At 41.4% G+C, this 15,317-nt stretch overlaps 1 protein-coding gene across 1 annotated transcript in view; it reads right to left on the reverse strand.

Moving 5' to 3' along the window:
* Positions 1–15,317, reverse strand: part of mtor (mechanistic target of rapamycin kinase) — a 277,393-nt gene that overhangs the window by 190,404 nt on the left and 71,672 nt on the right. Inside the window, exons 21-24 of the mRNA XM_061985591.2 lie at positions 13,843–14,010; positions 7,393–7,505; positions 5,140–5,302; positions 838–930 (exon numbers count right to left, since the gene is read on the reverse strand). Of these exons, the coding sequence (XP_061841575.1) occupies positions 838–930; positions 5,140–5,302; positions 7,393–7,505; positions 13,843–14,010 (537 nt within the window). The remainder of the gene's footprint in view (positions 1–837; positions 931–5,139; positions 5,303–7,392; positions 7,506–13,842; positions 14,011–15,317) is intronic.

The raw sequence follows: 15,317 nt of genomic DNA on the forward strand, positions 1-15,317 counted from the left end.
AGTGGAGTCAATGACGATGACTTCTGTTTTGTTTGATCAGCCGTTTTACTGCTGTGTTACAGACTCCGTTTGGAAACATTTAAGGTATGTAAATTAACATTTACAGAATATTTCTGTGTAAATAACTAATTTCACAACGTATATATCTGCAGCTTATAGTCTGGTGCGACTAATATATGGAAACATATTTTTAACTCTGGAATTCAGTGGGTGCGGCTTATAGTCAGGTGCAGCTAATATATGGAAACATATTTTTAACTCTAGAATTCAGTGGGTGCAGCTTATAGTCAGGTGCGGCTAATATATGGAAACATATTTTAACTCTAGAATTCAGTGGGAGCGGCTTATAGTCCGGTGCGGCTAATATATGGAAAATATTTGTTCCTCAAACATTTTGTGGGTGTGGCTTATATACTCGTGCGCCATGCAAGGCCCTAACCACCTCCCATCAGGAGCAAGGGTGAAGTGTCTTGCTCAAGGACACAACAGCCGTGACGAGGTTGGTAGAAGGTGGGGATTGAACCAGGAACCCTCAGGTTGCTGGCACGGACACTCTCCCAAGCCCGCCACGCCATACTTTTACTGCTTTTAATGACCCATCAAAAAACATATTTTAGTTATTATTCCACTTTTTTTTCCTAAGTACCGGTAGTATTTTTAGAATGTGCGGCCCGCACTTTGGACACCACTGCATTATAACAAATTATGAGATAAAGTCGCCCCCAGACGTCACCAATAGATTGCCAATGGGTGGTAAACAACTAACTAAGAATATGACGTTTTGTTGCACGAGTGGCCTGAAAATGGTGTTTGGCGTAACATCAAGCGTGGACTGACCTTCACAATGCGACATATGAGGATGTCGTAACGCTGGTTGTTGATCCGGTGCTTCAGCATCACCTTGTTGACCATGGGGATGAAGATCTGGTACTGCAGACGAGAGGAAGGGAAAGCAAGTCAATAAAAGTGCTCCTAATTATACAGTTTAGCCTAAATTCCTCCTGAGCCAAATAAATGAGGATCAAACTGGTCTGACAGGAGATCAAAAGCTTGCTTTTCGCATGTTGCCAGACGTGGCTACGCCAGGAATGCTAACGATAGCGTTGATGACTGAGGAGGGGGCAGCCGTGACCTCATCCCCGCTCATAAATAGCAGCCCCCCCGTTGGCAAACACCGGTCCGTCACATGGGTCCGTGACGTCAGCGGTCTGGCAGGAAGTCATAAAAGGCCGGCAGTCTTCTAGCGCAGTGTTTTTCAACCACTGTGCCGCGGCCGTGAGATACAGCCTGGTGTGCCGTGGGAGATTATGTCATTTCACCTATTTGGGTTAAAAATGTTTTTCGCAAACCAGTAATTATAATCCGCAAATAATGTGCCAATGTTGAGTGTCAGTGCTGTCTAGAGCTCGGCAGAGTAACCGTGTAATACTCTTCTATATCAGTAGGTGGCAGCAGGTAGCTAATTGCTTTGTAGATGTCAATATGGTTTGTCATTGTCTGTCTATCTGTGTTGGCCCTGTGATGAGGTGGCGACTTGTCCAGGGTGTACCCGCCTTCCGCTCGAATGCAGCTGAGATAGGCTTCAGCACCCCCCGCGATCCCAAAAGGGACATGCGGTAGAAAATGGATGGATGGATGGATGATCACAATATGCAGACGACAGCGGGAGGCAGCATGCAGGTAAAACGGTATCGAATGCTTAAAACAAAAATAAACAAAAGGTAAGTGCACCTAAAAAAAGGCATTGAAGCTTAGGAAAGGCGATGCAAAACGAAACTACAACTGAACTGGCTGCAAAGTAGTGTTGTAACGATACCAATATTTTGGTATTGGTACTAAAATTATTTTATACTTTTCGGTACTTTTCTAAATAAAGGGGACCACAAAAATTCCATTATTGGCTTTATTTTAACAAAACATCTTCGGGTACATTAAACATATGTTTCTTATTGCACGTTTGTCCTTAAATAAAATAGTGAACATACTAGATAAGTTGTCTTTTAGTAGTAAGTAAACAAACAAAGACTCCTAATTAGTCTGCTGACGTATGCAGTAACATATTGTGTCATTTATCTACCTACCGTATTTTTCGGACTATAAGTCGCAGTTTTTTTCATAGTTTGGCCGGGGGTGCGACTTATACTCAGGAGCGACTTACGTGTGAAATTATTAACACATTACCGTAAAATATCAAATAATATTATTTAGCTCATTCACGTAAGAGACTAGACGTATAAGATTTCATGGGATTTAGCGATTAGGAGTGACAGATTGTTTGGTAAACGTATAGCATGTTCTATATGTTATAGTTATTTGAATGACTCTTACCATAATATGTTACGTTAACATACCAGGCACGTTCTCAGTTGGTTATTTATGTTTCATATAACGTACACTTATTCAGCCTGTTGTTTACTATTCTTTATTTATTTTAAATTGCCTTTCAAATGTCTATTCTTGGTGTTGGATTTTATCAAATAAATTTCCCCCAAAAATGCGATTTATACTCCAGTGCGACTTATATATGTTTTTTCCTTCTTTATTATGCATTTTCGGCCGGTGCGACTTATACTCCGGATCGACTTATACTTCGAAAAATACGGTATTATTTTGTCTACATTATTAAAGACAAGTGGTAGAAAATTAATTATTAATCTACTTGTTCATTTACTGTTAATATCTGCTTATTTTCTCTTTTAACATGTTCTATCTACCGTACACTTCTGTTAAAATGTAATAATCACTTATTTTTCTCTTGTTTGATACTTTACATTAGTTTTGGATGATACCACACATTTGGGTATCAATCCGATACCAAGTAGTTACAGGACATTGGTCATATTCAAAGCCCTCATGTGTCCAGGGACATATTTCCTGACTTTATAAACATAAAATCTTTTTTTTTTTAAACAAAAGATGATGTTGTGATGCCAAAAAATATTGACGTAATCATAGTAGTATCGATAATGACTTGATATCATTGTAGTTGATGTTAGGTGTCGATCCACTAATGGCGTTTGTTTACATTTTGATGCCGGTGAGCTACGGTGTGTAGTGAAGCATGTTTAGCTATTCCTCGTCCTCCAGTACTTGTAAGAAACATACTTTATTTGTCGCCATGGAGACGAGGATTAGTAATTCAGAAGTAGCTTAAACACTGGGGGATGGATGTTAGCCGCTAGCTAGCTAGCCATGTCTTAAAGCACCTCTTCCTGAGGGCGTTTCAGTGTTATAACTTCACCTTTATTGTTAGTTTTTAAGCCAAAATGCGTCCATTCTCCCTTTTCTGTCTACACACTGTGTCTGCTTGTAAGTACTCTGTGTGCGCTGCTGAACATGCTCCTCTGCTTGTAAAATCAGCAATGTCAACACGTGACTTCGACACGGGCGCGGGGGGGTGCAGGACCGGTACGTTTCAGAGATTGTATACTACCGAAAATGATTCATTAGTATCGCGGTAATATACTAATATCGGTATACCGTACAACCCTACTGCAAATTAACAAAAACAGAGTGCTGGACGACAGCAAAGACTTACAGCGTGTGGAGCAGAGATGGTGTCCACAAAGTACATCCGTACATCAGTGGTCCCCAACCACCGGTCCGTGATGCATGTGCTACCGGGCCGCGCAGAGACATTAAATAATTTATAACCGACCGCATTTTCCCCTACTTAACGTTCGCCAGTCCCACCAGACACACTAATAAGCTTGTTCATAGATGTATTATAAAACTCCTAATATGAAGTTGGCATTTGCTAGATTTGTTACATCTTTGTTACATGGGACAATGCACATTAGTGAAGTGAATTATTTTTATAGAGCGCTTTTCTCTAGTGACTCAAAGCACTTTTACTTAGTGAAACCCAATATCTTAGTTACATTTAAACCAGTGTGGGTGGCACTGGGAGCAGGTGGGTAAAGTGTCTTGCCCAAGGACACAACGGCAGTGACTAGAATGGCGGAAGCGGGGATTGAACCTTTAACCCTCAAGTTGCTGGCAAGGCCACTCTACCAACTGAGATATACCGCCCCATTAATAAACATATAAAATGTAAAGGGGCCAAATCGTAGCCAAAAGCTAGGTTCCATCTGCAGGTTGATGACCTAAGATCAGGGCAGATCAGGAACAAAGTGACCACAGAAGTTAAAGTGCATAAGGCTTATGGAGAAGTGCTAAATTGTTGCATATAATAATTGTGCTGAAGGAAATAAATACCCATCTTCTTTAGCCTAGTAAGTTAAAGTGCTGGTATTATTGCACATTGTCCTACTACATAAGTAGTTAGCAATAACAGATGTCTTTACGCATGTACAATTGGACCAAAAAAGCTAACATTAGTGTATTTATGTATGAAATATTGCACAAAATAGGAATACATAACTTTTAGAAATCTATTGGAACGAATGTCAAGTATTTCTAGCTTTCTTATTCTGTATATCCATGCTCTTGTCCTTGAATGTGATGTATCACCTATAACCCATCAGATACTAAAGCCAAAACAAAGCCTACTACTAGCAAAAATGAGCAAAAAACTAAAGTCTATGGAGAACTTTTTTGCAAAGGGAAAAGGCCAGGGGCTTCCACTAATTGAATGGTATGGTGAGTTTTTTCATCTATTAATTTTTCATGCACTTATTTGCCATATCTATCTGCCACACGTGGAAGGCCGGTCCGAGAAAATAATGCCTACATTAAACCGGTCCCTGGTGCAAAAAAGGTTGGGGACCCCCGCCGTACATGACATGACAATCAACAATGTCCACACAAAGAAGGATAGAAACAACTGAAATAGTCTTGATTGCTAAAACAAAGCAGGTGCGGGGAACAGCGCTCAAAGGAAGACATGAAACTGCAACAGGAAAATACCAACAAAACAGGAACAGGAGTGCAAGACACTACACACAGGAAAACACCAAAAAGGTCTAAATAAGTCACGGCGTGATGTGACAGTACTTTGAGACAAGTATAGTGATGCATGCTTGGTTATGGTTTAAATGCATATCCAACTACTTTTTATTGTCAATATCGAGTTTCATTTTTTAATGATTTCTTGCGATGGTGTGCCTTCAGATTTTTTCAATGAAAAAAAATGTGCCTCCGCTCAAAAAAAAGGTTGAAACACACTGGTGTAGCTACCTTCTTGCCCAGCTGGAACACCAGCGAGGACAAGGTGTCCATGGAGGTGGAGCGCAGCTCTGGCGTGCTGTCCAGCGTCCTGACGATGGGGTGGATGATGCGGGAGGCGTAGTCGGTGAAGTCCAGGGATTCTGTCAGCCTGTCCAGAGTCTCCAAGGCACCCCTGACAGGGGAGTCACACAAAACACGTCAAAGATGGTCTGTGACACATGGGAAATAAAACCTGGATGTTTGCCAAAAGACGTGGAAGCTGTCAGTTTGATCACTTTGTTTTTTGTCGGCGAATATGCTAAGCTAGCATGATGTTGTTAACATGTGAGTGTAATGTTAGCATTGTAGCTCTTATAGCTAAGCTAATGTTGCGTCCTGCTGTCCCAATCCTTAATGTTACGTTGTTGTATGTTGGGATAAGTATATTAAAATCCATATGGCACCAATTCCCGGTACCGAGGAATCGATACCGGTACTCGACGGTGCTAATTTTCGGTCCTTTCGTGAGGGTTTATGTGGTAATAACCATAGACATCTTATAAGTAGACGCAGCGTTGGCTGCTGTGACGCGAGAAATTGGGCCGCCATCTTGAAGTGGCGATGAGGAGCCGTCAAGCAGCCTAAACTGACAGTTGACAGGTAGAAAACCAAGATGGTGTTCAGCGTTTTCCTGCTCAAATGAGTGGACTGTTGAAAATATGAATCGGGGGATTACTTTTCACAAGTATCAATGTCTGGACTACAGGCAGGCCAGTCTAGTACCCGCACTCTTTTACTATGAAGCCACGCCGTTGTAACACGTGGCTTGGCATTGTCTTGCTGAAATAAGCAGGGGCGTCCATGATAACGTTGCTTGGATGGCAACATATGTGGCTCCAAAACCTGTATGTACATTTCAGCATTAGTGGTGCCTTCACAGATGTGTAAGTTACTCATGCCTTGGGCACTAATACACCCCCATACCATCACAGATGCTGGCTTTTGAACTTTGCGCCTATAACAGTCCGGATTGTTTTTTTCCTCTTTGATCCGGAGGACACGACGTCCATAATTTCCAAAAACAATTTGAAATGTGGACTCGTCAGACCACAGAACACTTTTACACTTTGCATCAGTCCATCTTAGATGAGCTCGGGCCCAGTGAAGCTGGCGGCGTTTCTGGGTGTTGTTGATAAATGGCTTTGGCTTTGCATAGTAGAGTTTTAACTTGCACCTACAGATGTAGCGACCAACTGTAGTTACTGACAGTGGTTTTCTGAAGTGTTCCTGAGCCCATGTGGTGATATCCTTTACACACTGATGTGGCTTTTTGATGCAGTACCGCCTGAGGGATCCAAGGTCTGTAATATCATGGCTTACGTGCAGTGATTTCTCCAGATTCTCTGAACCTTTTTGATGATATTACGGAGCGTAGATGGTGAAATCCCTAAATTCCTTGCAATAGCTGGTTGAGAAATGTTGTTCTTAAACAATTAGCTCAGGCATTTGTTGACAAAGTGGTGACCCTCGCCCCATCCTTGTTTGTGAATGACTGAGCATTTATTTCATGGAAGTTGCTTTTATACCCAATCATGGCACCCACCTGTTCCCAAATAGCCTGTTCACCTGTGGGATGTTCCAAATAAGTCTTTGATGAGCATTCCTCAACTTTCTCAGTCTTTTTTGCCACTTGTGCCAACTTTTTTGAAACATGTTGCAGGTATCAAATTTCAAATGAGCTAATTCTTGCGAAAAATAAAGTTTCTCAGTGTGAACATGAAATATCTTGTCTTTGCAGTCTATTCAATTGAATATAAGTTGAAAATAATTTGCCAATCATTGTAGTCTCTTTTTATTTACCATTTACACAACATGACAACTTCACTGCTTTTGGGTTATGTAGTACAAACGCCCACATATGGAAAACTGACCCACTTAATTTTCATTTATCATTCGGTTCATCAACTTATCGAATATCAGCCCTGGAATGTTGTGTTTTCAGTAAGGCTTACCCACATTACTTTCTAAATTCCAGCACCAATCACTATGGTAGAATCTCTGAGACTTATTTAAAACGGTGGGAAATACTAGGAGACTTTAAATGCACCACTCTTCATGAAATTGCTGCTGTTTTTTGGCGTAATCGTGCTCAATTGTTTCAGTGTTTGAAAAGGCCATGAAAACAACAACTAGTGGTGATTGGTACGGTACGTGCAAAAGCACAACACCCAGGCAAATGACTGCATACCGTAAGGCTAAAGATGACAAAGCATGGCTACTGACTTGCGGGCCTGCAGGGGGACATCGGGCGCATCGAAGAGCTTGACAATGGGAGGCAGCAGCAGGTGCAGGTAGTCGTCCAGGTTGGCACCAAACAGCTGGATGGCGTTCAGCAGCTGGACATGAAAGTACACCACTACTGAAGAGGTTTCTTTCGACGTAACAGGGGAAAAAAACTGTTTTTCAAAGTGCAATAGTGCAGAGTTTTTCAACCACTGTGCCGCGGCACACTAGTGTGCCGTGAGATACAGTCTGGTGTGCCGTGGGAGATTATCTAATTTCACCTATTTGGGTAAAAAATATTTTTTGCAAACCAGTAATTAGAATCCGCAAATGTGCCGTTGTTGAGTGTCTGTGCTGTCTGGAGATCGGCAGACTTACCACGTTATACTCTTCCAAATCAGTAGGTGGCAGCAGGTAGCTAATTGCTTTGTAGATGTCGGAAACAGCCGGAGGCAGCGTGCAGGTAAAAAGGTGTCTAATGCTTAAACCAAAAATAAACAAAAGGCAAGTGTCCCTAAGAAAAGGCATTGAAGCTTAGGGAAGGCTATGCAGAACGAAACTAAAACTGAACTGCCTACAAAGTCAACAAAAACAGAATGCTGGACGACAGCAAAGACTTACTGTGGAGCAAAGACAATGTACGTCCGTACATGACATGACAATCAACAATGTCCCCACAAAGAAGGATAAAAACAACTGAAATAGTACACTTACTTTGAGACAAGAGCTATAGTGATGCATGCTTGGTTATGCTTTAAAGTCATATCCAACAATTGCGACAACAACTTTTTATTGTCAATACCGGTTGCTGAGTTTCATTCTTTAAGGATTTCTGCTGGTGGTGTGCCTCTGCATTTTTTCAATGAAAAAAATGTGCCTTGGCTCAAAAAAGGTTGAAAAACACTGCAGAGTTTCCCGCAGCGCTTTGTTGTTAAGGCGGCCGCTCTTAACAACAGAGCCACCGCCTAAACTAAAGTCTTAACAAGCGGCTCCGCGTCAGTACCTCTGTCAGTACGTCTCTGCAGCACCCAGCATTGTCCCACCCACACAACCATCTGATTGGTTACACGCAGAGCGGTAACAGCCAATCAGCACTGCATATTCAGAGCGCATGGAGTCAGTGCTCCACGTTGGAGAAAGCAGATAGGTGTTTAGCAGGTCAGGTAGCGGACTCTCCCCAAATTATACTAAACACCTCCCAGTCAACTACTAGTAACATCACTATGAGCCCATTGACGTTCTAGAAACATAAGCGGCAGCTCAGCTCGCTCGCAGTCCTTGAGGTGAACGCTAATTAGCTTTTAGCTAGAGATGTCCGATAATAGCTTTTTTGCCGATATACGATATTCCGATATTGTCCAACTCTTAATTACCGATTCCGATATCAACCGATACCGCTATATACAGTCGTGGAATTAACACATTGTAATGCCTAATTTTGTTGTGATGCCCCGCTGGATGCATTAAACAATGTAACAAGGTTTTCTAAAATAAATCAACTCAAGTTATGGAAAAAAAATGCCAACATGGCACTGCCATATTTTTATTATTGAAGTCACAAAGTGCATTATTTTTTTTAACATGCCTCAAAACAGCTGCTTGGAATTTGGGACATGCTCTCCCTGAGAGAGCATGAGGAGGTTGAGGTGGGCGGGGTTGAGGGGGGCATGGTTGAGGTGGGGGTGGGGGGTATGGGGTAGCGGGGGGTGCATATGGTAGCGTCCCGGAAGAGTTAGTGCTGCAAGGGGTTTTGGGTATTTGTTCTGTTGTGTTTATGTTGTGTTACGGTGCGGTTGTTCTCCCGAAATGTGTTTGTCATTCTTGTTTGGTGTGGGTTCACAGTGTGGCGCATATTTGTAAAAGTGTTAAAGTTGTTTATACGGCCACCCTCAGTGTGACCTGTATGGCTGTTGACCAAGTATGCCTTGCATTCACTTATGTGTGTGAAAAGCCGTAGATATTATGCGACTGGGCAGGCACGCAAAGGCGGTGCCTTTAAGGTTTATTGGAGGTCTGTACTTCTCCCTACGTCCGTGTACACAGCGGCGTTTTAAAAAGTAATACATTTTACTTTTTTAGCATGCCAACATTTTTATATTATTTTGCTCATATTTTTGTTAATTGACGCGATCTGGCCAGCGTGCTAACTGTTAGCATTTCAGTTTGGCTTTGACTCTGTTGTTCTAGTTCTTTGAAAAAATAAAAAATAAAAAATAAAATATATATATATATATATATATATATATATATATATACCGGTATATATATATATATACTGTATATGGTACTGGTTTTGAAGATGAAAACTACCAAACTGGCCCCCACATTCTTTGATTCAGCAGCTGTACATGAAAGCACACAAGTACTTGTCAAGTTTCTTCTGGCATCACAGGAAAAAAACAGTTTTTTTATAATGTGATAGTGTATGTCACAGGTGTCCAAAGTGCGGCCCGTGGGGAGTCTGTGGACCGTAGCTAATTGTTTAACAGCCCGCGGCACAATCGTTAGCATTCTATTATTAGCAAGCTAGCTTTTTTTTGCAACTTTTGCAGGTATACAACTCAGCGTCAAATATTTTGTTACTTGACAAATGATACCTGTTAGCATGCTAACTTTATTTTAGCTAATTTTGCAAGTATAAACCTCCCGCGGCACAATCGTTAGCATTCTATTATTAGCAAGCCAGACTTTTGGGGGGCAAATTTTGCAGGTATACAACTCAGCGTCAAACATTTTGTTACTGACAAATGACACCTGTTAGCATGCAAACTTTGTTTTAGCTAATTTTGCAAGTATAAACCTCAATTATATTTTCTAACAGTAAGCATGGTAATGGTAGCATAGCACTGATAGCATGCTAGCTTTTTTAGCTCATATTTTTGTGTTACATGACACTATCTGGCCAGTGTGCTAACTGTTAGCATTTCAGTTTGGCTTTGACTCTTCAGCATTAATAGCAAATGTCTACCAGAATTGCATTTTCTGGTTTTGAAGTTGAAAATGACCAAAATGGCCCCCGTATCCTTTGGTTTGTCAGTCTGTGGCCCCTAAGTGGACAAAGTTTGGGCACACGATACAACAGAAGGAGGAGAGCTGCAAGATGGCGATAGCTGGAAGGAACAGCTCCTTGAAAAGATGGAAGTATGTTTTTCTTTTGGATTAGCGGGTAACCCGAATCCCATTTCCCTAATTTAAAATTACCAGGAGGCTCCTCTGCAGACTCGTACTGTACATGACCCGGTCCATCCGCTGCGGTTCTACTCAAGTCTCAGAGCCTAAGCAGACCTAAGGGTTAGAAGTTTCGATAATGTATGGTGGTCTTTGCCCCCAACCATAATTTAGGAATTTGGGGGAGACCCAGGCGAGCGGCAAGGTTTACAAGTTCTACATCATCTCTGACCCGCTCTATTAAACACAACTTGAGACCTGAATGAGGAAACCACAAAGGGAGAACACCACTGGAATAAATCAACTAAAGTGGAACCTCTCAAGCAAAATTCAAGCAAAGCCTTCAGGAATAATTAAAAAAAAAGCATGACATCATCAGCATATCGCACAGGGTCACATTTCAAGACCTAGCAAAGGTTTTGTAGTGTATTTAAATGGAATTATGTGTTGTGCTTGGACATTTTTTGATAATACCCACAAAGTTGTGTTATGTGTGACCAAGTGTGTTGACTTCATGTTGGTTTATTTGCGCCATGAGTGGGAAAGGTTGTTTGGATTGGGTCATATACAAAATGCTGTTCTGTGTTCATGCCAAAGTGCAATTCATGGTCATTAACCTGAATTACTCAGGATGTCCACAAGATGGTGACAAAGCTACAGCAATTACACTGTCAGATATTTAAAAATGAGATGGCGGCATCAGATTCCTGACTAAGTTTGTGTTGTGTCGCGGGCCACACTGATATAAACACATGTAGCCATCACAAGAAAGTCCAAGTAACAAAGTAAAAGTAGTGTTTCCTCTTCACAATTGATTGGATTGGGTCATATAAGTAGATTCTGTGCTGTGTGCATTTCAAAGTAGGGCTGCATGATTGTCTGTATCAGTGAAGCGAAGTGAAGTGAATTATATTTATATAGCGTTTTCTCTAGTGACTCAAAGCGCTTTACATAGTGAAACCCAATATCTAAGTTACATTTTAAACCAGTGTGGGTGGCACTGGGAGCAGGTGGGTAAAGTGTCTTGCCCAAGGACACAACGGCAGTGACTAGGATGGCGGAAGCGGGGATCGAACCTGGAATCCTCAAGTTGCTGGCACGACCACTCTACCAACCGAGCCATACCGCGTATCAATATGGAAATCACGGTTATTTACTACGTTATGTAAAACATATTTTCATTGCCCTTTCTATTTCAAACAAACAATATGAGAACTAGGCTTTAATTTCAAAATAAAACTTTAAAAAATTATTAATCGGTTCCCACACAAAATTGACAAAAGACAAATGTCTCTCTATCTGTGTTGGCTCTGCCACTTGTCCTGGGTCTGCCTTCTGCCGGAGTGCAAGCTGGGATAAGCTCCACATCCATCCATCCATTTTCCACCGCTTGTCCCTTTTGGGATCACGGGGGGTACTGGAGCCTATCTCAGCTGCATTCGGGCGGAAGGCGGGGTACACCCTGGACAAGTCGCCACCTCATCGCAGGGCCAACACAGATAGACAGACCACATTCACACACTAGAGCCAATTTAGTGTTGCCAATCAACCTATACCCAGGTGCATGTTTTTGGCGGTGGGAGGAAGCGGAGTACCCGGTATGTATGATTTGCAGCAAAACAATAGCATTTAAAAAAAACACATGCAATCCGCCTTTATAGTAAGTCAAATTGGTCATCTCAGCGTTTCAGTGTCACTTTTGGATGAACAACACAATATTATTGGCATCATGTTGTACTGGAAAAAGCCAACAGTATCACCATCAGTACCAGTATCTGTTTCATGTCCATGTTAGAGGAATATTTGTCCACCTTTAAGCCGAAAAGAACGCCTTAGAACGGGCCTTCGTTCCCACCCTGTTTCATCACTATGTACTAGGGTTGTACGGTATACCGGTACTAGTATAGTATTGCGGTACTAATGAATCAAAAACGGTACTATACTCTGTTTGAAAAGTACCGGTTTCCCATTTTTTTTCCCTAACGGGCATGACGGCGCGTCGTCACATCATAACATTGCTGGGTTTACGAGCAGAGGAGCATGTTCGGCAGTGCACACACACAGAGTACTTACAAGCAGACACAGTGTATAGACAGAATAGGGAGAATGGACGCATTTTGGCCTAAAAACCAGAGGTGAAGTTATAACACTGAAACGCACTCAGGCAAGCTAGCTAGCAGCTAACATCCATCCGCAGTCGGCAGTCTTTTAGCTACTACTAAATCACTAATCCAAATAAAGTAAGTTTCTTACAAGTATCATTATCACTGCAGGACGAGGAGTAGCGAAACATGCTTCATTACACACCGTAGGAGGATAAAATAGCTCACCAACGTCACAATGTAAACAAACGCCATAGGTGGATCTACACCTGACATCCACTGTAATGATACCAAGTACAGGAATGTATCTAGTCGATACTACTACGATTACATCGATATTTTTTATCGTCACAAAATGTATTTCCTTTTTAAAAAAATCATATTTTGTTTATAAAGTCAGGAAATACGTCCCTGGACACATGAGGGCTTTGAATATGACCAATGTATGATCCTGTAACTGCTTGGTATTGGATCGATACCCAAATTTGTGGTATCATCCAAAACTAATGTAAAGTATCAAAGAAGAGAAGAATAAGTGATTATTACATTTTAACAGAAGTGTAGGTAGAACATGTTAAAAGAGAAAATAAGCAGATTTTAACAGTAAATGAACAAGTGGATTAATAATCAATTTTTACAGTTTGTCCCTCATAATGTAGACAAAATAATAGGTGGATAAATGACACAATATGTTACTGCATACGTCAGCAGACTAATTAGGAGTCTTTGTGTGTTTACTTACTACTAAAAGACAAGTTGTCTAGTATGTTCACTATTCTATTTAAGGACACAATTGCAATAATAAACATATGTTTCATGTACCCTAAGATTTTTTGTAAAAAAAAAAAGCCAATAATGACATTTTTTATGGTCCCCTTTGTTTAGAAAAGTATCAAAATACATTTTGGTACTGGTACCAAAATATTGGTATCGGGACTACCCTAATATGTACACACATATTATAATATTACTAGTGTCATGAAGTACTAGCCTGGAGAGAGAGTGAAGTCAACTTTCAGTTGGACAAAAGAATGAGAGACGGGCGACCGGGTCCTGATACATGCATGAGCGCCACTCATGCCCATCTCCTTGCAGGTTTTTTTGGTTTTTTTTTTACACCAGCATACTTGTAGCGAGTGGTCTGCGGCCCAGAAAGCAAAGATCGTTGTTGTTTGCCTACCTTGATGGTGACGCCGCGCCCGGTGCTGTTGTCGTGCATGAAGACGCGCAGCATGTGCGGGATGAGCTGAGGCAGGTAGAGTTTGAACTCGCCGCCCAGCGCCACCACGATCTGCTCGATGAGGAGGATGATAGTGCTCTGCATGGGGTTGTTGGGGGTCCAGTACTCCTGGAACACACAGGTCATTACATCACGTCAGGGATGGGAAGATCTGGGCCATTCTAGCTATGTATTATTTGGTATCATAAGGCACCTTTATTTATTTGTACACAATTCAAGGTGCCTTACAGACAGTTATTATATATAACTATTATACGGTCTTTCAAATACAAAACAAATAGGATAGATAAAATACTTTCAGTTGTCATAAGCACAATGAAAGTGTTTCCAGCATGGATTTAAGGCCTGGGCACCAGCACGAGACCACTTCCTGAGGTTTTCAGAGCTGGAGATGGTTCATATGGTTCTAACATGTCAGCAGGGGACCACTCCCTGAGGTTCTCAGAGCTGGAGATGGTTTATATGGTTCTAACATGTCAGCAAGAGACCACTCCCTGAGGTTCTCAGAGCTGGAGATGGTTCATATGGTTCTAACATGTCAGCAGGAGACCACTCCATGAGGTTCTCAGAGCTGGAGATGGTTCTAACATGTCAGCAGGAGGCCACTCCCTGACGTTGTCAAAGCTGGAGATGGTTCATATGGTTCCAACATGTCAGCAGGAGACCACTCCCTGAGGTTCTCAGAGCTGGAGATGGTTCTAACATGTAAGCAGTAGACCACTCTCCTGGTTCTAGTCAGGATTCGAGCAGCAGTATTTATAATGAAACTTTTTTTAAGGTTACAGTTTGGTTGCATGAAGGTGGCCTAAAATTTATTTTTTTTAAATGTATTCTTATTGAAATTATGAAACTGAATTTATTTGGAATCAGCATTAAATTTAAAAAAGTATTTTTTTTGTGCACCACCTTGTTATCTGGTCCAACATGCACACACTTGGTCCCTACAGAAAGCAGATTCAAACATATTTGTTGTGATTAGACCCAAAGTTGAAATGTTTCTTGTACAATCATTTATTTGTGGCGGCCCCCCAATCCATGTGGCCAACCGCTCTTACGTACAACACATTTCAACACGACTGAGAATGAAGCCTGTCGCTACAACTTGGTACTGTGTTTCTCAACACGCTCACCTGGCCTGCCAGAGAATAAGAAGACGTAGCAAGAGGGATCAGCGACTATTTTGACCCCTCTGGGCTGTCTTTTGAAAAATAAAGAAGCGATTTGCCTCAAATCTACTAGGGGTTGATTCATTCAATGAAGCTTTGATTTACATTCCGTTGATTTGATAAGTCGTTGAATGAGAATATGTCATGAAAAAAGATAAAATCCTGACTGTGGAACTTTAAATATGCGGACTGCTGCAACTGAGTGTGTGTTGTGATCGAAGCGGAACATTAAAAAAAAAAATTTAATAA

The sequence above is a fragment of the Nerophis lumbriciformis genome, linkage group LG23 (assembly GCF_033978685.3).
Source record: "Nerophis lumbriciformis linkage group LG23, RoL_Nlum_v2.1, whole genome shotgun sequence".
NCBI classification, from domain to species: domain Eukaryota; kingdom Metazoa; phylum Chordata; class Actinopteri; order Syngnathiformes; family Syngnathidae; genus Nerophis; species Nerophis lumbriciformis.